General features: G+C 42.4%; 2 protein-coding genes across 5 annotated transcripts in view; both read right to left on the bottom strand.

Annotated features, from left to right (window-relative positions):
* Positions 1-31: 31 nt before the first annotated feature.
* Positions 32-15,668, bottom strand: atp7b (ATPase copper transporting beta). 2 transcript variants are annotated; one of them, XM_019891710.1, is made up of 21 exons: positions 15,212-15,668; positions 10,754-11,486; positions 9,374-9,589; positions 8,344-8,507; positions 7,618-7,779; positions 7,476-7,549; positions 7,202-7,385; positions 6,688-6,921; positions 6,330-6,421; positions 6,119-6,246; positions 5,602-5,756; positions 5,017-5,151; positions 4,618-4,812; positions 4,350-4,532; positions 3,831-4,014; positions 3,563-3,703; positions 3,350-3,492; positions 3,062-3,265; positions 2,866-2,983; positions 1,104-1,206; positions 32-239 (listed from the first exon to the last, which is right to left on the bottom strand). In XM_019891710.1, exons 1-21 carry the CDS (start codon positions 15,335-15,337, stop codon positions 68-70), a joined length of 3,846 nt encoding a protein of 1,281 aa, XP_019747269.1. In that variant the 5' UTR covers positions 15,338-15,668; the 3' UTR covers positions 32-67. The 2 variants fall into 2 exon arrangements, with proteins under 2 accessions (XP_019747269.1, XP_019747267.1); XM_019891708.1 differs by having other exon boundaries at positions 7,202-7,549.
* Positions 15,669-16,757: 1,089 nt separating this feature from the next.
* Positions 16,758-22,224, bottom strand: part of eed (embryonic ectoderm development) — a 7,802-nt gene continuing 2,335 nt past the window's right edge. For 2 of the 3 annotated variants that reach the window (XM_019891668.1, XM_019891670.1), the window contains exons 4-12: positions 21,184-21,249; positions 20,918-21,043; positions 20,746-20,827; positions 20,587-20,678; positions 20,358-20,491; positions 20,188-20,293; positions 19,952-20,110; positions 18,935-19,008; positions 18,341-18,842 (exon numbers count right to left, since the gene is read on the bottom strand). In XM_019891668.1, coding sequence (XP_019747227.1) covers positions 18,716-18,842; positions 18,935-19,008; positions 19,952-20,110; positions 20,188-20,293; positions 20,358-20,491; positions 20,587-20,678; positions 20,746-20,827; positions 20,918-21,043; positions 21,184-21,249 — 966 coding nt within the window. In that variant the 3' untranslated portion in view covers positions 18,341-18,715. Of the gene's footprint in view, positions 17,260-17,351; positions 17,426-18,147; positions 18,307-18,340; positions 18,843-18,934; positions 19,009-19,951; positions 20,111-20,187; positions 20,294-20,357; positions 20,492-20,586; positions 20,679-20,745; positions 20,828-20,917; positions 21,044-21,183; positions 21,250-22,224 lie in introns of those variants that run through there. The other variant, XM_019891669.1, reaches the window with a different exon arrangement.

Below are 22,224 nucleotides of genomic sequence, written 5' to 3'. Positions count from 1 at the left end.
TATGTTTGATGCATCACAGCACACAACATTACTTGGAAAAGATTTATTGACATAAATATATAAAGTCTTATAAAACAAGTGTGCCATTGGTGTTGTGCTGTTCCCAGGGTCCAGTGGAAGGTGCTGGACTGCGCCGCTGCCCTTCTAGTCTCGGGAACGTGCTGATCTGCGAGGACCGGATGCTCCGCATCAGGCCTCTTGCTCGTACTTCATACACCTCAACCGATGTTTTTTTGTATCTGCCGGAAAGAGACGTGCATCTTAATGGATGCTGATGATTAATTTACATCCACACAAACAGTGCTGAATCAGTTAATTAGACCACCACCATGTAAGGCTTATGCCACAGCTGCCTTAACAATATTGGTAAATAAGATAATTGTTCCTGTTTTTGTAGTTGTTGATAAAATAGTTTGTAGAAGTTCCACAACCAAAATGATATTTCAGTGCTACAGTACAGCATAATTATGTTGAAAATGAAAAATGTTTCACCTGTGCCCCAAAACAACGCTGTTGACACTTTCTGTGATGCATTAGCAGGTTTTCCCAATGTTTTCTCAATCCTCAATTTTCACACACGACTAATGATATAAGATCAGATGCAAGGTTGATAGAGAGTAAGCGTCATTAACACAAGATGATGCTGGCAGGTGCTGGGTGATGCAAAATCTGAAATCAGTCCTGTGAGTTACACATTGGAAACACAAACCCGATCGGGGTTTATTTAATCAAAACTGTACTTGTGCTGATTGCACCATCCGGATTATCTATTCATCAATTTTCTGTATCATTTACCCACACGGGGGACGCTGGTGAGCTGAAGCCAATCCCAGCTGAGTTTGGACAAAAGACGCGCTACACCCTGGACTATTGGCCAATCCATATTGACAAACAACCATTCAGAACCAAAAACTTGCCAAGGACAATTTTGAGTCTTCAATGACACAAATTTTAGTTTCATTGAGAACTCTAAATTATATGTTTTTGGATCGTGGGAGGAAGCCGTAGTACCTGGAGAAAAACATGCAAGCATGGGAGAGCATGCAAATTCCACACAGGAAATAAAACTCGCACAGACAGTGTACTAGTGGATCAGAACTCACAATCTGAGCAGCAAAGACGAAAGCACCACAGAAAGGGACGAGGTGGCCATTGCAGCTGAGCCCATCCAAGGTTGGAGCACCAGGCCGGCAGGCATGAACATGCCTACAGTGGGCAGACGAGAGGGCTGAATTATCAAAGCTTCCAGGACACATACTGTATACAGTACAATGCTACCTTGACTTAGCAGTTTGATTCATTCCACGATCATATTCTTCACTGAAATTGTTTGCATTTCAAATCAATTTTCCACATTCAACTTTTTTTTTAATAAGAATAATAGCACTTGACAGATTTATACTGTTTAAACATACAGTAATAAAATAAGAAATATCGCAGGCTTTGTGTTTGGCAGAACAAATTCAATTAGGAATGATCATGACAACATGACCTTTTAGCAGTTCAATTTTAGGCGTAAAAACATCATATCTCTTGTTCCCGCACCCAACGTCACGACTCGACTTGAGGTCGCGACACCCTTTTGAAATTGGCAGTCTTCAAAATTGTCAATGTGCAGCGAGTTTGCATGTTCTCCCCGGGCCTGCGTGGGTTTTCTCCGGGTACTCCGGTTTCCTCCCACATTCCAAAAACATGCATGGCAAGTTGATGGAACAATCTAAATTGCCCTTAGGTGTGGTTGTGACCGTAAATGGTTGTTCTGTGTGCGCTGCAATTGGCTGGCAACCAGTTCAGGGTGTACCCCGCTATGGCAAGCCATTTGAGCATTTATTCCAAATCCCTGATATCAGACATTGGTGTGTTACACTAGTTCGATCTCTTTCGGCACTAGTTCGACACTCAGCCACACAAGTGACACACTTTGCCGAACTAGTTGCATACGAACTCCAACTAGCCATTCATTTTCAGCAACATGTTAACTTGTCAATCATGGATTATTCTAACATGTGAACTTGTGACCCGTGATTTCCTGCGCTAGTAAACAAATGCGAGCTGAAATACTCACTAGTTTACTAGTGGCGGATAAAACAGCAGCTAGTTTACTAGTTAAAGCCCCTTGACGCCTTGATATCTAACTAGTGAGTGTCAAAAATGTTACTTGTTCACTGGTGATGCCCCAAATATTTACTAGTTGCACTAGTGTGACATTTAATGTCGCACTAGTGCAACTAGTGAGGTCTAAAATGTTCACTAGTAGAACTAGTGGATGCCAACCTGCTCACTAGTAAGCTAGTTGCACAAAAAATAATGAGGAGGTGGGGCAGAAATGTGGCTGCAGGATTCCTATTGGATCTGCAGTTAAAATACACCAATCGGGATTCAGATTTTGTCATAATCACACCCACTTCATTTGCATGTTTTACACTAGTTTACAAGTTGTCCTGAGGATTTGCAGCTAGTTCACTAGAGGATGCCCATGACTGGTGACATGTCGACGAGTGAATCCAGAAATCCAAACTAGTAAACTAGATGCAATCGATTTGACCTTACACGTGAACTAGACCCCCCCCCCCCCCCCGCGACCCTTGTGAGGATGGAAGTGGATTGGAAAATAGATGGATGGATGAATGTGCAGTGTTGTAAAACGCTGTTTAAGTGCACTCCATTTACCCTTTTGGTCAAATTTGATTTTTCATTTGTTGGACTGTGATGTGATTTTGTGGGGAAAAAAAACCCCACAAAAAAACAAACAGCCACTGGCATTAACCCAAACAGCGTATTAAGAGCCTGAGCTCTTGTTACCCGTAAGCCAAGGAACCACTCAAGAATAATGTGAGGTTAATGTTGCAGCTTACAAGTGCTCACCTGCAGCAATCGGTATTCCGACAAGGTTGTAGATAACAGCAAAGAAAAAGTTTATCCGTATCCTCTGCACGGTCCTCTTGGACAGCTCAATACTGGCCACGACATCCAGGAGGTCATTCTGTAGAACAAACAGTCGGCCCATGCGAGTAAGCGACGTCATTGCAAGGGAACATACCGCACATTGGACGCCACCCACTCTGATGAGAACGATATCCGCTGCTTCGATGGCCACATCAGTGCCCGTACCGATGGCGATGCCGACATCGGCACGTGCAAGGGCGGGCGAATCGTTGACGCCGTCCCCCACCATGGTCACTCGCAAGCCTTGTTCCTGGAGCTCTTGCACTTTGGCCACCTTGTGTGAGGGCAGCACCTCCGCAAAAACCTTCCTGATCCCTACCTGTGGCCGGCAAACACTGGTGAACGTGAAAGGATGTGGGGGTTGAACGCTCACTACTTTTCATACTCCTCTTAGGACAGTCACCTGTGCAGCTATGGCTTTAGCTGTGCGTCTGTTGTCCCCCGTTATCAGGACCACCTGGATCCCCATGCTTTTGAGCGTGTGCACTGCCAAGGCCGACTCTGCCTTTACTGTGTCCGCAATGGCGATCATGGCGCACAGTACGCCTGCATAGAGCACCTTATGATAGAGTGCAGCAAGCCGTCATAACAACAACCGTCTTCTTCCTTTGCTCACCATCTATAGCCACCAGAATAGACGTTTGCCCCTTTGCCTCATGACTCGACATGGCGGCATCCACGTCGGCTCCTACATGATGGCCATTCCTCTTCATCCACTCTCTGTTCCCGATTAGGACGGAGTAACATAAAACCTCACCTGGATCCAAGGTAAGAAAATGGATTATATTCAAAGTAAGCAAACATGAAGTTATGAAGTATTAAAACGACAACACCAAGAGAAAAATCAACTGTTGTCAGGTCACCGGACCTGAAAGGCAACACACCCGCATTTGGTGTCTCGGCTGCCTCAACGAAACCGCTTTTATTTGCAGATGCCCCCGGCAACAAGAACTGCTCTTCACTCTGCTGTGGAAGCAGGTGATCCACATTGGAGACGCGGCAGCTGATCCCGCAGCCAGGCACTGCTTGAAAGTCTTGGCAGTAACCAAGCACATCCGCACCAAGCTCCTAAGTATAAGAACAATGACCATCAAATCTTTAAGTAGAATGGCAAATGGAGCCTTTGGCTATCAGCCTCCACTCCTGTAGCAGCATCTTTCTGACACAGATTCAAGACTAAACCTAACATTTGATTACGTTTATCGTCAGGGATGAGTCAAGTCAGTTCTGATTCATCTCTTAGTTATGATGCCGTTTGGCCTAGACTGCCGGGGAATGTCCCTCGATGCACCAAGCTAAAGACAACACCACAGGTATTGCCATTGTTCGATGTACTGTTGCCTGTATTAAAAAAATTGACTTCACTTGACTTGAGAAAGCTGACACAGAATGCAAAAACTCACCTCTTTGCAATGCGTGGCAACTGCAACGCCAAGTGGGTGCTCACTGCTGGCCTCTGCTGTTCCCACTATCGCCAGGATCTTTCTCAGAGGCATGCGGGCCATCTCCCAGAGCACCAACACACGCGTCACCTGCGGCACGCCGTGAGTGATGGTGCCGGTCTTATCGAACATCACCACATTGGTCTGAAGAGAGAGTGAGAGGCAGGTGGGCATCCTCATCCTTTTGTGACATATGAATTGAGTGCAGCTAAGGAAGGATGTGTTTTGCCTTGTGGGCCATCTCCAGGGGCTCGCCTCCTTTGATGAGGATCCCGCTCTGCGCTCCCACCCCAGTGCCCACCATTACTGCTGTCGGGGTCGCCAGCCCCAGGGAGCAGGGGCATGCAATAGCGAGAACAGTGATGGACGCCTGGAAGGCAAACCGAATGATGACTTCTGCCTTGGATATGTTGGTGTTATAACCCTGTAAAGAATATAGCATGACGCTGCTGTTTTGATTGCACGTGAATAGAAGTGACAAAAGTACACAAACACTGTACCGAGTACGTTGAAGTACAGACACTCGTGTAAAAATAAATAAATAAATAAACAAACAAACAAACATGAAAGCACAGAGTTGACTCCTTGACAAAACTAAAACAATGAATACGAGGGCAGGCACACCTACCGAGAAGTTCTCCCTTACAATGTCAAAATTGACAAAGCCTACGGCAAGCCACGCCACCAGAGTTAGCAGAGAGACCAGGATGATAAAGGGGACAAAATATCCGCTGAGTCGGTCGGCAAACTGCTGGATGGGAGCCTGCGAGAACCCAACAGTGGGCAGTGAGTCAGCGGCATCGGGAGCTCCACACATTTTACTCAGGCGGCTTAAGTACGAGGCAGTCACGGAAGTTTCATTGCAAATTGTGTTCATTAGGTCTGTCTGTATATACAGTATCAGTGCACAATTTCAGAGACTGTCTCAGAGAATTAGGTTAGTGCTGGTTGCAGGCCATTAGATGCTGTGCAAGTAAACAAATACTATTACTTCCTCTATGGCGAGAAAAGTATTTGTCTGTCTCTCCGTATCAGTCACTCGCCAGACTGACTAATACTATAAAACGGATCAATTGTCTTGGAAGAATAAATGGAAAAAAAAAAAAAAAAAAAAAACTGCACTGGTTTCCTCAGTTCTTTAATTTGGTTCATGGCTTGGAAAATTTGCCTTCGCACACTCATATGAAATACTCACAAATGCATATTGACTAACCTTGGATGTTTGGGCTTCCTCCACCAGTTTGACAATTTGTGACAGCGTTGTGTCTTCACCGACATGGGTGGCCTCCACAAGAAGAGCGCCATGAGCGTTGATGGAGCCGGCGATCACCGGGCTGCCCACCTTCTTACTAACAGGCATCGGCTCACCTAATGGAAGTGTGAAGGAAAGATCAACGCTCAGTAAATTGGAAGTAGATGGGCTGATGGGGCTGTTTCAATCTTATCGTAGGCCTGTATAATTTTTATCCTGTGACTTCAAAAAAAAATCTTACTGAGTCCATCTATCCATTTTTTATACCACTTGTCCTCACTTTTAAGCAAGTGGGATGAAACAGAAGGTATCCACGCAGGCAAAATGCCACACAGAGATAATCCAATGGAGATTGACACCTAGATCTCTTGAATGTGAGGTAAACATGCCTCCCGGTTTTACACCGATTATGTAAAAAACAAAAAACAAAACGACAACAAAAAAACGTTTTATTTATTTATATTAAACAATGAATTACCCGTGATTAAAGACTCATCTGCCATCGAGCTTCCTTCAATCACCTTCCCATCTACAGGGAACTTCCCTCCTGGAGTCACCTTGACGACATCGCCGCGTTGTACAAGCTCCACCGGTACCTGCTCCTCACTGAGGGAGAGCAAAGCCAAATAACATATTCAAGCTCAGTTTCATTTTGTTCGTTGCAAACTTGAAGTAATTGATTGTTGCACCTGAGAATGGAGTGGTCAGGTCCCATGGTGACCACAGTGGCATCGGTGGCTTGCAGTGACATTAATTTGACCAAGGCTGCTGAAGTTTTGCTCTTATTTTGAAGAAACAAGTGTGTTATTAAGCTGTACATCGATATGAGAACAGTTATTAAGCAACACAAAATAGACACCTTTTTTTAACGTTTAGTGATTAAAAAAACATTCAAACAATGTTTGCAATAATGATGTACAGTATTCGTATAACACAGGTTTGTATATTCTGTTTAGAAATGAACTTTGCATTCCTAGCAAATTGGCTGAAAGTAATTAAAGTGTTTTGACTGTCTGTTGACAACGTGTCTGTGTGTCCATTTCGTACCTTGGCAAGATGCTCCAGCCATCGGCCCAGTGCAATGAACACAAAAAGCATCGGTGGCGTGTCAAAAAACGTGACTGGGCTCTGACTGGCTCGTTCTGCCATGGCCACGACGAGCACCACGCAAGAGTAGACGTAAGCGATCGAGGTGGCCAGCACAATAAGGACGTCCATGTTGGCTGTGCCGTGTTTCAAAGAGCGATACGCCTGAATGTAGAAGTATCGGCCTCCCAAGACCTGGTGCGAAACGAGACCCAGAAAATGATGTTAGTTTGAAAAAGGTGTTGGCCACCAAAATACAATTTATGAATCATAACATATCAAGGTAATTTGGGCAAATTAGTTATTTCAAAAGTGTGTATCAAACCGATAGCCCTTCAAATTAGTCAGTAGGCCTACAGATGAAGTAGCGCTTGGTTTAAAAAAAAGGCTGATGACCCCTGCACTAGAGGAAGCCTTCATACCATTGGTGGTTTGAGAATTACTGAATTGTGGACCTCTGTGGAAAGCATTATACCTGGACAGGTGTACACAGGAGGAAGAAGGTCAGATTTAGGATGGAGAGGCCAGGCAGCAAGTTTTGCTCCTCTGAAATAGCGCCTCCATGCTGCCGGTGCTGACTGTCCATCACCATCATGTAGATCATGAGGCCCATGACAGGCAGGCCGAACACGAGGCTAAGCAGGAAAGAGGTCTTCCATCTGTTGAAGCAAACATTCACGCACATATTACTTTGGCATTTGAATGCCCGCGATAAATTTACCGGGGCTGCAAGGTAATTCGATACTTGCTGTTGAATCTCTTCTGTGTGGTCAAAGTTGCTTTTGTAGCCTGCCTTCTTCAGAGTGGCCTCAAAGCCAAGGTTCTGAAGGGAGAAACCAACCTTAAGATATTGTCAACAAAATGTCTGAGACGAAATGCCTCGTGGTTCACCTGAATGATGTTGATTATATCTCGAGCTCCCAGCACATCTGGGTCAAACAGGATGTTTGCTGTTTTGGTTGCCAAGGCAACCGAGGCACCAATGATCCCTTTGGTTGAGCTGAGTTTAGACTCAATATTGTGGGTACAGGACGCACAAGTCATTCCCATTATCTGTCGGCGAAGTGACGCAAAGTTAATTTTTTTGAATTAAATAGTTTTAATGTAAACAAAAAAACATTTTCAGAAACAAAAAAACTAAAGAAATCAAAATCATTTTTACCGGGCCCAAAAATCTTTTTCATTCCCACAAGAGGTTGCCTCTTGCCATGCATGTATATTGTTATTCTTTAAGTAGGACACATCAGCAGGGATATGATTTTGAAGTTGATCTTTTCAAAAGCTTTTGTTTTTTTTTTTCCAAAAGATTCTTTCAACTAAAAAGTATTCACCCCTGCACCATCCCCCCCCAAAATATCTTTTCAAGCAACTTTGAGGACACTTTTTTCAAAAGTTTTTTTCCCCGAAAGTTTTTCTTTGTTTTTTTCCTAAACTATTTGTTGTCAAATCCTGGTTCTAATTGAAGATGTTACTTGGATTAAGGCATTTTTCTTAAATTTTTCGTGGATGAATGTTAATGATCACATTTAGGCATAGAGTACACTGTATTTCTGATCCAAATGACAGTGATATTACTTAACATATTCTTCTAGTTGTTGGTGTTTTAAATCAACTCACACAGAGATCGAGTTTCCCGTGAGTGACTGTGTTGTCCTCGATAGTCTTGGCGCCAAAACCCAAGTCCTCTATAAGATGAGCCACAGCAGGAGCATCTATCACATCAGGGTCATATTTCACCTCCGCTTTTGCAGCCATCAGTGACACCAAAACAGAGATGATTCCTGGAGGTCAAACGTCAGACTTAGTACTTGTGCTAGTGAAAGTATAAAACGTGAGGTTTGAACAATCGTCCATTACAGTAATAGGACCAACTAGCATGTTATAAAATACAGTGCCACCAGATGGTTAGCTGTTGAAAATGAAAATAACAACAAATAACAACATGAAATAACATGAGCCACTTAATTGTTTGGCTTCTGTGACATCACAACTCCGGAAGTACCCGAAGAAGAGAGGACGCAAGCGTCTAACCGACGCCACATTTTGAATTGTATTTAGTGACTGCTGTCTAACAACCAATCACTTTTTAAATGACAGTCATACATTGTAAAGAGGTTCTACAGGGCTCAAGAAAGACTTTTTAATCTTTGGTCTCTGACCTTTTCGTGCATTTCCTGTGCGGTCAGCATTTTTATTTTTCCATCTAACAGAACTCTGCCTTCAATATCACACGACTATTATTTGAAAAAAATCAAGGTGACATTTGCCTCCCTTGTCACCACCACGCTCTATTACAGAGCCCCACTACCTCACGCCCACTCCTTTCCAAAACATTGCATATCCATTCTCTCCATTATCTGTAGACATTGTCATTTCCGGAGTAGTGCAATCAATATGAAAACCATGTCAAGATCAAACATGTGCATTTATTCCACAAAACCACATTGCACTCCCAAATCTGCTCTATTCATTCACTTTGGACGAAAGTGAATAAAGTAATATAAATAAAAAGCTGTCATGTCACTAGTGTGGTCATAAATGTGTGCGTTGATGTAATCGTGTTTTCCAAGGCAAAATTTCCTTGAGGCTTGGTAGGCCGAAAAATTTTCTATTTTTGTTTCTATTTGCCGGCCAGTGCACAACCCACCCTGATGTTTAAGCAGGTTCCTCTCAATGTTGGCCACACACGAGGCGCAGGTCATTCCCTTCACGCTGATGAAGCACTTTTTCTCTTTTGTGCCGGTCCGCTGCTTTGCAGACGTGGATTGGCATCCAGTGCCGTTGCTAAATTCTGTTTCACAAGGCCAGTCCAACAGGTCAGAGAGTTCACGGCCAACGGTCACTTCTCGAGTCTGGACTGGTTCTGATAAGCAGAAAGACGGCCATGAATAAAAGCTTAATGTAGTTCTTTATTTTCACATTTACAAGTTCACCGTCATTCATCTTTTATCTTACTTATGAATGTTAGATTCAACTTCATGTCTGTGGCAATACACAAAGCTGTGCTTGGCCTCACTATAGTCAATTTCCCTATTTGGCAAGCTGCTAATGACGTTAATCCTCAAAGAAAGCTCTTCATGTTGCAGTGGAGAGGGTGCATGGCTGCTTGGTTTCTATGGTAGCCGGTGCAAGGCTAACGCAAGGTGACTGGCCCTGACATTCAATGCATTCTGTCTTGCCCTGTCTATTCAAAATATAGTATCACACTAAAACACTGTGCGTTGGGTTTTACTATGGCTACATCATGTTTGATTATCAGGGGCGTCACTACTTTAGTGTCAACGCTGCGTAGTACCACTAATATGTACTGTAGGCACCGGTGATGGGAAATTCAGGTCCAGAAAGTAAAAATCCTGGCACAGTTTGGTATTAGCCTAAGGTGTCGTTGTGCCAGATGAGTAGAAGCACGTGTGGCCAAAGCAAAATTGTAGCAGGGTTTTTACTCTCTGGATTTCCCATCTCTGGTTGGCACCAATCAGCTGTTATTTTGGACTCTTGATTGCTTTGACAATAAATTTTCATTCCATTCCAAGTGTATAAGGAAGGTTGGGAACATATGATTCATGGGTTGAGGCAGTTGTCATAGGCAGCTCCTCAATAAACTGGATAGCATGGATGTATCCTCATGGCGGAGCTTTAAATTGGGACACGTTTTATACCAGATTAATGCAGAGCTGTTAAACTCATTGTAATTCAGGGACCACATTCTAATTTTATGTCAAGTGGGCTGGACCAGTCGACTTGGAGCATAATTAGTATATATAAAAATAAGATGGTGTTTTCCCCTTCGTTCAGATGCAAGGCAATACAAGTACATGAGGAAAATCTTAATTTAAGGAACTCCCAAAAAATGAATAAATAGAACCTCCGAATCCGATACATGCAATTTGCTTCGGTTTATCAACTGCAGGGTCCCTCCAGTATTTTTTGTGCTTTCAAATTCCTCCTGAAGGCCAGTTTGGGCCCGTGTGTTATGTTTGACATTCCTGAGTTAAAGTCTAACATTGTTCGTGTGCACTGTACCTACCTTGGAGTGATGCGCCAAAGCCCATTTCTTCAATAGCTAGCCTAAGCTGCTCCGGTCCTGTGAGGCCCGGGTCAAAGGTAATTTTTCCCTTTTTATCTTTTAGTGACACTTCTATGGAATGGACCCCCACCACCTGAGAGATCTTCCCATCTATGGACTGCACACACGAGTTGCAGGTCATTCCTCCTATCCAGACGGTCACATTTTGGGTTTCATCCCCCTGCCAGTGGCTAATAGCTGCAGATGGATCATCAGCCAGTAAAGTAGCTCCAAACCCCATCTCCTCAATCTTGTCTCTCAGCTCCTGCCGCGTGATGTGATGCGGTTGAAACACAACCAGTGCTGCGCCCTCTTCGAGCGAAACCCGAACGTGTGAAACCCCCCGCAGGGTGCCGACACGCCGCTCGATGGACTGCACACAGGACTGGCAATGCATGCCATCCACGCCGATCCACACCCCTGACTCCACATGGAAGCCCATCCTAAGCAGTTCCTGAGCGATCTCGGCGGCTGTGATCAGAGAGCTCGAGTAGTCCACCTTGGTCAGCTGGCTTGGGGAAGCTTTGGTGACGGCCAGTACTCCACTCAGCCTGGAGATCCTGCTCTCGACGACGGTATGGAGCGGGTGCTCCGGGGCCAGACCCAGGAGTTTAAAGGTTTCTGTGGAGGTTTGAAGTGGAGGGCAGAGTTCGCTTTGGCTTCCATACTCGTAGGCCAAATTGTCAAGGCCTCGCTGCAAAGATGACAAACATGCATCATTTATTCATCCAACCCTTCTGCACGATAGTCCAAGAGAAGTGAACTCAGTCTACAAACAACGAGTCTTCCCATTTAATGTGGGCCAAATGATCAACGAGCATGTGTACAAGAGTGCGGTTGTGCGGCGTTTGCTTCATTCAGTCAGTGAGTTTGTTGCAGCTTTGTTACAGCTGCAGCTGTTGTGAAAGCGCTATATAAATGAGGATGTATTGTATTGTATTGTATTGTGAGAAGAGACTTCATGCAATTCTTCCAGGACTGCTTGCATGCGTGGCAGAGAAGGCTCAGATATTTTGAAAAAAAAATTCTTATTGTTGTATGTTTGCCATGAGTGACCCTGCCAGGATCATAAAGCCCTAGACAACTTAGGTCCTTGGATCATTGAGACAAGCAAATACCTTCACCTCGGTCAGGTGAGAGCTCATGGCATTTAAAATAATAATTATAATAATAATGTGACAATTAAAAAGTGATGTATCTGGAAGTATTTAGCTTTTGTTTTTATTTATTTATTATATTGTATTTATTTTAATTTTTTATTTCAACACTTTTTTTCTGTCTTTCAATATGTTTACCTAACCGGGAATGGTTTAAGTAGTAAATTTTGCAAAAAAAAAAAAAAAAGAACACATGCGGTGGGGTTGAATAGTTTTATCTTTGAATATTTACTATTTACTCTTCCTTGAATCATTTTGAAGACACATTTTTACTTTTACTTGAGCCATACTATTGTAACACCTATCCATCCATCCATCCATTGTCTGAACCGCTTAATCCTAATGAGGGTCGCAGGCGTGGTGGAGCCTATCCCAGCCGTCTTCGGGCCGTAGGCGGGGTGCACCCTGAACTGGTTGCCAGCCAATCACAGAGTAACAGTACCATTGAGTACAATTTTGGGCTCCTTTACCCTGTATGCTGTAATTGGGTTCAAGTAATGACATCACTGTTTTGGTTTGAATCAGTACTTTAACCCTCCCACCCCCCAATAAAGTGTGTGTGCTAACAGAGGGCCTCCACTTAATCCAGAAGGGACCCATAAAGCCACATGACCGGCGATTCACATGATTTCTAATGTGACTCTGCTTAAAGTCAGCCAGTGGCAACTCAAAAGACCTCAAAGTCAGCTCTGTAGTCGGACAGTGTGAGCAAACACATGTCAGAAAATGCTAACATCACATATTGATTTTTCTGGCATTCAGTTGGGCTTCATTACACACAAGTCCATGAATGAAAGATGCCTTTGCTCACAAAAATAAGCTCTATGCACATTTGCACTAAATCCATATATGGAGGTTCAGATTCTATCCCCCTACCCTTGTGTCCCCTTTGCTTTGAAGTACAGTACAGTTGACTGACAAACACTGGTGTTCAAAAGGACTCTTTTCCTGTCCAAAGTACATATCGGACTGGAGCAAACAAAGCAAATTCAGATCCAGCAGCGTATATATACAATAGACAATATATTTGGTGTCTTTGCTGTAACAATGAAGTGCATGAGCAATCAGTGCTCACACACACTTTTTACATTAGTCTTTTATCTCTTATTGAAAACATTATATCCAAAATTGTCTTGAAGCACAAATCTGGGGAAGGGCACAAACCACTTCTTGCTGCTTTGAAGGCTCCAATGAGTGGAATGGCCTCCATCATCCAAGAATGGATGGAGTTCCGAACCAGCCTAGAGCTGGCTGCCCTTCTGAATTGAACAATCGGGGGGAGAGAGGCTTTAGTGGATACGTGACCAAGAACGCGATGGTCAGTCTGTTCGAGCTCTCACAGAACTCTGTTTGGTTTTTGAAATGTCACTACAATATAAAAACTTCAAATTATTCCAAGCCCTACTTACATCAGAGCAGCAGCTGTGCACCCACAGACCCCCGGCCAAATAAAGTTAGGCAAAAAAAAAAAAAAGACAAACACACACACACACACACACACACACACACACACACACACACACACACACACACACACACACACACACACACACATTGTGATGAAATAAAGACAATATGGGACAATATCATTGCAGCCTGTGGTTATGTTATTGCTTTGGCGGCTAAATGCTATCTTGGTTCATAGTTTAACAGCTGTAAACAAGTCAATACACTCACCACACATGCCAAGTTCCTTGCTCGACATTTTACATACCTGCTCCTTTATGGCTCTTTGTCCCGGCCGCAATTGGAAGCTGGCTGTGTTATACTTTTTTTTGGTTTGTTTGTTTTGCTTTGTTTTGTTTTTGGCTATTTGTCTGTGTTTTGTGTTGCTGGTAAATGTCTGTGTCTGTGCCTGCTTTGAACAACCCCTCCCCACCCTTCCCCCTTCGCTACACTCTTCATGACCAGTTGAATCACAGCCTTTACGGTGATCAAATCATGATTATATTGCAAAAGCATTTTATCGTTCAGCCCTAATATTTCACTACACCTACAAAACAACAATGGTCTACAGCGGCTATGTCCCAACTACGGTCCTTGAAGGACCAGGGTGATGGAGTAGGTCTCCCTTCTCCAACACGCCTGATTCAAATGATCAGTTCATCAGCAAGCTCTGAAGAAGCCTGCTAATGATCCTGATCATTTGAATCAGATGTATTGGAGTAAGATAAGATAAGATAGCCTTTATTTGTCCCACACTGGGGAAATTTGCAGTCTACAGCAGCAAAATTGGGGGGAAGTAGAAACACATATAAAACACGCAGGGCAGCGGATTTCTAGGACTGGGTTTAGACACCTCTGGTCTACAGTAAAACATGTCGTTAGGGATGTAAATTGTATGACTAACAAGGGACTTTGCTACACTATATGTGACGACAAACATGGACGACAAGCATACAGTGATTCTGATTGGACATCTGATGCTAGTGGCAGATGAAGCACAACAGATAACTGCATTAATTTAGACAAAAATAGTCCTCCTGTTTCATTTAAGACACAGAAACTCCAAACTCTTTGTAAACAAAGAAGGCCATCGCACTCGAGAATGCAGTTCACAATGATGGGTCAAGGCCCTACGTTTCGTAATAAACCTTGGGAAGTATGATACACAGTGCCAGTTTTGCTTGAAGAAGGTCCAAGCCAGCTCAACATGTGGCAATAGACCTATATGTTCCCTTTCGTCAAAAAACGAATCATGATGATAGGCTTGTTCATAACAATTATTTTAATCTTTTTTGCAAATAATGCACAGTTTACTTTGGGCAATGTTTGTGTGTCTGTCAGCTCCAACTCCATAATGATGCAGAAAAGTTTCCCTTTGATTCTTTTTTGCGTTGTAAAGACGTGATTGCTTCTTCCACCCTATCCAAGAGAGGCAGGCTGTGTAGTTATCCCTCCGTCATTATAGTAGCAATATATTATCGGTTTGTTGATCTTGTAAATGTTCGGAGGCGATGCTACTGCTGCGTGGTACCACTCTGCCAACAGTTTTCTAACATGTTTTAAATTCTGAACCTGAGTGTGACGAAGGATTTACATTCATTACAGCGAGCGTTCTATTGTAATATTTTTGTAAATTTGGTTACCTCCCAAACAATATACAATGACCAAAAAAAAGTACTCTTTTTCTGTTCTATTCTATTGTACAATACCGAGAGAACGGAGATGTGCACAATTATGACAACAAATCACTAAAACAAGTCTTTTAAAATCATTTTAGACGGGAACGAGCAGCAAAGAAAGTGTAGACGAGGCCTACCTGCACCTGTGGCTCTGAACTGTGCACGCAATTTGTGCGCTCTTTTTCGCAGCCACACTCGACCATGCACATCTGTTCGGCGGACACATCCCTGGCCAGACTTTTGGGCGACTTGGAGGCGAACATGTCGGACTTGCTCTGGCACAGCGCGCCGGTGCCGTGTCTTTATCTGTCAATAAGAGAGGGCAAAAGTCCGCTATAGTGACGGCGACAGCAAGCGTAGAGTTGCGGCGGAGTTGACAAGAGCGACAATCTGGTTCAGCGGTCAAAATCCTCAAGGGTGTCTTCTTCGTGTGGACTCTCGTGTCATCTTTGTCAAAATTGGTTCCTGTCAAAAAAGAGGCAACACAAATCAGAGAATAAATAGCAGGATTGTTTCATATCCATAATTAGTATAAATTAGAAATCCTCGAGCTTCATGTGTTGATTTAGCTTTTATTTTGAAATTGGCCGGCGTAACGCGTTACCGCTGCTCTGAGAAGACGGGTATCACCAGCCAACTCCGTTACCTGGGTAGACGAAAGAAAAAAAAAGTACAGAGTGAAAGGTATGGCGTAAAACGGTGCGGGAAAAGCCAAGTCACCACAATAACATGGACGCAAAATATCTTTCGTCTCCTAATCTGATGCGTAATGCTAATTTTATCTCTCTTTTTTTCCAAATTTATTTTGAACATGCATAGAAATAACATCAATTTTTCGGATGTGCTTATCCTCACAAGGCTCGCGGGCGTGTTGGATCATATTCCAGCTGTTTTCGGGCAGCCAGCGGGGTACACCCTGACAAGCTGTCAACCAGTTGCAGGATAGAGACAACAATACAGCATAAAACAATCAATTGAAAGAAAACATTGCAAAATCTAGACCATCAATTACAAAGAACAGTGAAAGTAGGAAAAAAAAACTGCAAAACGGTAAAAAAAAAAAATCTGTGCAAAATCGGTAATAGTTTACCAGCTTACACATGTTCAAAAAGGAGTAGGAAATACATACTCATGTATTCCTACCCCTGTTTATTATCATAATATATCTCAAAATATAGGAGTATCTATCTATACATAAAATGAAATACAATATACACACAATATTCCAATGTACATCTGATGTAACTCTACCACACTTAACAACCAATATGTAGCTATGCATATTTTAATAACTTTTAGAATAACACTAACCCATAAATAAATCTCACTTTCATTTTCCAAGTACTAAAGAATACAAATTAAACCCTTTTTTCCCATAATAGTGAATTATTCAGATTGTATTGGTACTTTACTTATGACTGGTAGTTGTAACATAAAAATTACAGTAATATGTGCAGTAATCCTACAGCTAATTGCACACTTTAACGAGTAATAAGTCTATTTCGACACAATTAGTGTCGATTGTACAGCGGTTTTCAAATGGAGGAATCAAAAGTAAAGCTGTTGTCAACGTAAACAAGTACAGATAGGTTACCTGAAAAAAAAAATAGAATATCAATTGCTGCAATTAACTACTTTGTCTTTCCCATCACTGTCAAAGCCATTCTAGAAAATTCACCAAGGTGTGTATAAAAATAGGTTTATTCAAGACCAAATAAAGCACACTCAAATCCAAGAACTCTACAGAGGAAAATAATTCTTATCAATAATTATGATAACTACATAATGAAAAGGCTTTTACTTGAATAACGGTTGATTCCTCCAATTATTCAATCATGGTGATCCAGTAAACGAGAAATGATAAAATAAACATTTGAACACTCGGACTGCACCAAACCCTACTTGTTTTGACCATGTTATGAGTAAAATGGGGAGCTTTAAAACATCACAGAGGAATGTAAGAAAATGTTTAGAGTTTATAGTATATAAAAAAAGAAAAACAAAATACTGCAGAAAAGTAAATAATAAAAAGGAGCAGTCCACTCGGGTGGTAAGTGTTCAGCGTTGCCGGTCCCAGCGCCAAATGGAGGCGTCGTCGCACACAGCAATCAAAATGCTGCTGTCGCGGCTGAAGCTGGTTTGACGGATGGCCGACGTGCATTTGGGGAGGGTGAGCGTGGTGGACCTGGCGAAGAAACACCATAATATTTGATACTCAAAACAAAGGAAAGCTTTTTTTTTTTTTATTTAAATGAGTCACTTATTGGATCCACTCACTTGGCTTTGTGCGGATCCTCCACTTCCAGGTCCCAAACGTAGAGCTTACCCACCTGGTTTCCTAAGGCCAACATCTGTCAACCACAAGGACATCGATGAGAACATCACCATCGACTAACCCGTTTCTTGTGTGTCCGCTACGGCAGAAGCACCATATTGCACAAGCAATCTTTTATAGGTCAAAAACCTCATTTGCAACAAAAAAGTAAAGACATGTTTTAAATCAGTGTCAAAAATGTAATTAGGGACAAATGAATCCATCTTTGATTAACCTTTGCTGCTGTTCAGTAATTCTTGAAGCTATTTATTGCCACTCCCAGTGTACTGTCATATTCGATATGAAGCATCATGTATTAAAAAAAAAACAAAAAACAAAAAAAAAACAAAAAAAAACTTTGGCTTCGGTAAAGTTGCTCAGATTAATGCAAAATGCCATAGACAGGCCAATGAACAGCATCAGTGTCGAGATGTTCTAACCCTTCGAGAAATAGATTTTTAAACACAACCTGTGAAGCAACACGTGTAGACAGAATATAACAACACTCATGCGTTCTTTATCCTCTGTGAAGAATGACGAATATTATTGCGCCTTATTAAGGAGTTGTGATCATCTCCACTTTCATCTATATGTCTGTGCCAAGTCCCGACGATGCCAAGGAGCAGCACGATGTCCACTGATTTGAAGCAAGAACTGATTAATACTTCACAATTCTCTTGAAAGGTGTCATTAATGTAAGTTTCTATAAAGTACAACAACAGAATCCTCATTCAAATTCGAAAAACAACAGTGATTCACCTTCTGCCAGAAATCCATGGAGAAGCGCATGTACCAGATGTCACACTGGCTGTAATCAAAGCGTCCAAGAATGGTAACATTTGATTCGTTTGGCTTGATGCGATCGATGTCGTCCTCCATTTTTCCTGGTTTCCAGCACACAATGGCATTTTCGCACGACTCTGTCAAAGCCATTCTAGAAAATTCACCAAGGTGTGTATAAAAATAGGTTTATTCAAGACCAAATAAAGCACACTCAAATCCAAGAACTCTACAGAGGAAAATAATTCTTATCAATAATTATGATAACTACATAATGAAAAGGCTTTTACTTGAATAACGGTTGATTCCTCCAATTATTCAATCATGGTGATCCAGTAAACGAGAAATGATAAAATAAACATTTGAACACTCGGACTGCACCAAACCCTACTTGTTTTGACCATGTTATGAGTAAAATGGGGAGCTTTAAAACATCACAGAGGAATGTAAGAAAATGTTTAGAGTTCATAGTATATAAAAAAAGAAAAACAAAATACTGCAGAAAAGTAAATAATAAAAAGGAGCAGTCCACTCGGGTGGTAAGTGTTCAGCGTTGCCGGTCCCAGCGCCAAATGGAGGCGTCGTCGCACACAGCAATCAAAATGCTGCTGTCGCGGCTGAAGCTGGTTTGACGGATGGCCGACGTGCATTTGGGGAGGGTGAGCGTGGTGGACCTGGCGAAGAAACACCATAATATTTGATACTCAAAACAAAGGAAAGCTTTTTTTTTTTTTATTTAAATGAGTCACTTATTGGATCCACTCACTTGGCTTTGTGCGGATCCTCCACTTCCAGGTCCCAAACGTAGAGCTTACCCACCTGGTTTCCTAAGGCCAACATCTGTCAACCACAAGGACATCGATGAGAACATCACCATCGACTAACCCGTTTCTTGTGTGTCCGCTACGGCAGAAGCACCATATTGCACAAGCAATCTTTTATAGGTCAAAAACCTCATTTGCAACAAAAAAGTAAAGACATGTTTTAAATCAGTGTCAAAAATGTAATTAGGGACAAATGAATCCATCTTTGATTAACCTTTGCTGCTGTTCAGTAATTCTTGAAGCTATTTATTGCCACTCCCAGTGTACTGTCATATTCGATATGAAGCATCATGTATTAAAAAAAAAACAAAAAACAAAAAAAAAACAAAAAAAAACTTTGGCTTCGGTAAAGTTGCTCAGATTAATGCAAAATGCCATAGACAGGCCAATGAACAGCATCAGTGTCGAGATGTTCTAACCCTTCGAGAAATAGATTTTTAAACACAACCTGTGAAGCAACACGTGTAGACAGAATATAACAACACTCATGCGTTCTTTATCCTCTGTGAAGAATGACGAATATTATTGCGCCTTATTAAGGAGTTGCAAAAAAAAACTTTGGCTTCGGTAAAGTTGCTCAGATTAATGCAAAATGCCATAGACAGGCCAATGAACAGCATCAGTGTCGAGATGTTCTAACCCTTCGAGAAATAGATTTTTAAACACAACCTGTGAAGCAACACGTGTAGACAGAATATAACAACACTCATGCGTTCTTTATCCTCTGTGAAGAATGACGAATATTATTGCGCCTTATTAAGGAGTTGTGATCATCTCCACTTTCATCTATATGTCTGTGCCAAGTCCCGACGATGCCAAGGAGCAGCACGATGTCCACTGATTTGAAGCAAGAACTGATTAATACTTCACAATTCTCTTGAAAGGTGTCATTAATGTAAGTTTCTATAAAGTACAACAACAGAATCCTCATTCAAATTCGAAAAACAACAGTGATTCACCTTCTGCCAGAAATCCATGGAGAAGCGCATGTACCAGATGTCACACTGGCTGTAATCAAAGCGTCCAAGAATGGTAACATTTGATTCGTTTGGCTTGATGCGATCGATGTCGTCCTCCATTTTTCCTGGTTTCCAGCACACAATGGCATTTTCGCACGACTACAAGAGTATATGTGAAAGCAGGTGAGCGTGATGCGGGCCAGACCCGACTCATTCACATCGATAAGGGCTTGTACCTTCGAAAGAATGAGGTCGCCAAGCCACCGCACGCAATCCACATAATTTCTGTGGATGTCTCGTGTAGAGAAGTCGGGAAAGTGAATTTTCTGTGACACAAAAGGCCTAAAAAGAGAACAACAGGGTGAAAAAAAATGAACATATGTTGTTTGTTTTCTTCTGGTGTTACCTGTTGGTCTTGGAGGCGTTGTATTCATAGGATCCACGGATGGCCTTCTGCATTCTCTCTGAGTTAATTCGCCAAAGTTTAAGGGAGTGGTCCATCCCACATGACATTATTTTTTCACCCAGGAGGTCAAAGTCCTGCAGTAGGATAATTGCAAAAAAAAAAAAAAAATCAAAAACAAAAAAAAACATGAGTTTATGAATTCTACTAAGTGTGACTTAATGCAACGTACAGCACTTAGGACTTCATCTCGATGACCTTCCACTCCACCAAATATGGCCACTAATGTGTCCGTTTGTATGTTCCACAGACGAAGGGCATGATCTGCAGGCACACACAATTTAAATTTTGCATTTGTACAACACTTTGTGTGGTAGGGATGAAATGGTACCTTTGCTGACTGACAGGAGAAGATTTGGGTCCCTCGGATGAAACTTCAGCTCATTAATCGCATTTCCATGACCGACATAATGCTGAGTATGAGAACATAAATGTTTTAACCAAGAACATGCAATGTGAGTGCATTACAGCATTTGAGAGGGAGAGGGGGGAAAAAAGCCAACCTTGATGCACTGCATTGTGATGTGGTTGATAATTCGGATGATTCCCCGTGAGCCGGCAACAGCCAAAAGAGGGTGACTGGTGTTGGTGTCATAGGTCCAGGCACACGTGTAGAAGTTTTCGTCTGCCTGTGTAAGACTTTGGTCAAGAAAATTATCTGGTTCATTTCAAGTGCACAACAAGGCAAACGGTCTCTGTTAAAGGACTACAAACACTGCCACTCAACATGAACTTGCAATGGTGGTGAGGATGAGACCAGCAAGGATACATCAGCGTCCACATAAGACTGCAAGAGTCGGATTTCTCCTTGAGAGTGACATTCATAAAGAGTGAGCTGGAGAAGAGACAGCATACGTTATCACCCATAAAGCAAAGTAAATGACCAAGTACAATAAACCCCTGCATATTAATGGTTTGGCATGAGCAAATACACTTTTTGGGGGAACGTGTCCTGTTATTTGTTGATAAACTTTGCATTTTACTGTTTTACTTCTCAGTTCTAAACAAGAAATGTATTGTATTAGATTTATCAAATTCTGGTCTGCTTTACTGCTGCTTCTCTCCTGCTCCAAGGTGGCCGCGTGGCAATGAGCAAAATGAGACTGTTGCTGTAAGGAGTGGGACTGGTCCTCAGGAGAACTACTGCCCCATGTGAGTCTACCTACTTCATTTCATTAAATTGCCTCCCATGCTGCGGTACCTCCATCACTGTGCCGCCTGCTGCGGTACAGCATATCATTTAAATGTTGCCCAATTGACACCCACCGCAATCTGGTCATCCTGTAATGGGGTCCCTCTCCATTTGCGATCCCTTTTTCTCCCCACCTTAAAAGGGTTTTCTTGTGAGGATTTCTTTGGAGAAGTGGTCTAGATGATGCAATGTCATTTTTTGTGGACAGCGAGGCTGTGAATTCCTTTGAGACTTTTTCTTACTAAGGGCTATATAAATAAATGATACTATTTTTAATCACTGGTGCCTTTTCATGATTTGGGACAGGACTCAAGTCCTGTCCCTCGCAAACAAAAGGGTTCGCTGTACTGTAAATCTATCATCAGCCCCGTTCACACGGCAACGTTTGGTCCGACGCAGCTCCGAAATAAATCCAGTCGAGCGTTCACACGTGCACATTTGCTGCGGCGTAGCTCCACTAAAGAGCTTATACCGGACCAAATTTGATCCACCTCAGGGAGGTGGTTTAAAAATTTGCTCCAGAGCAAATGCTCGTTTGCGACGCTACGCCGAAACAAATGTGCACGTGTGAACGCAGCTGGATTAAATTTGCTCCAGAGCAAATGCTCGCTTGCGGGG

Source organism: Hippocampus comes, unplaced genomic scaffold (assembly GCF_001891065.2).
Source record: "Hippocampus comes isolate QL1 unplaced genomic scaffold, H_comes_QL1_v1.1 scaffold174, whole genome shotgun sequence".
In the NCBI taxonomy this organism is placed as follows: domain Eukaryota; kingdom Metazoa; phylum Chordata; class Actinopteri; order Syngnathiformes; family Syngnathidae; genus Hippocampus; species Hippocampus comes.
The sequence above is the reverse complement of the archived record's forward strand: the minus strand, read 5'-3'. Positions and strand labels throughout refer to the sequence as shown.

Bases quoted from the DNA above. Each gene is read 5' to 3' on its own strand.
- atp7b (XM_019891708.1), bottom strand. From the start codon at position 15,337: ATGTTCGCCTCCAAGTCGCCCAAAAGTCTGGCCAGGGATGTGTCCGCC. The intron at 8,508-9,373 runs GTGGGTTGTGCA...TTTGACCTCCAG, and splicing joins GAACCTGCTTAAACATCAGG to GAATCATCTCTGTTTTGGTG. The intron at 2,984-3,061 runs GTGGGTGGCGTC...TTTGTTCTACAG, and splicing joins CGGATATCGTTCTCATCAGA to AATGACCTCCTGGATGTCGT.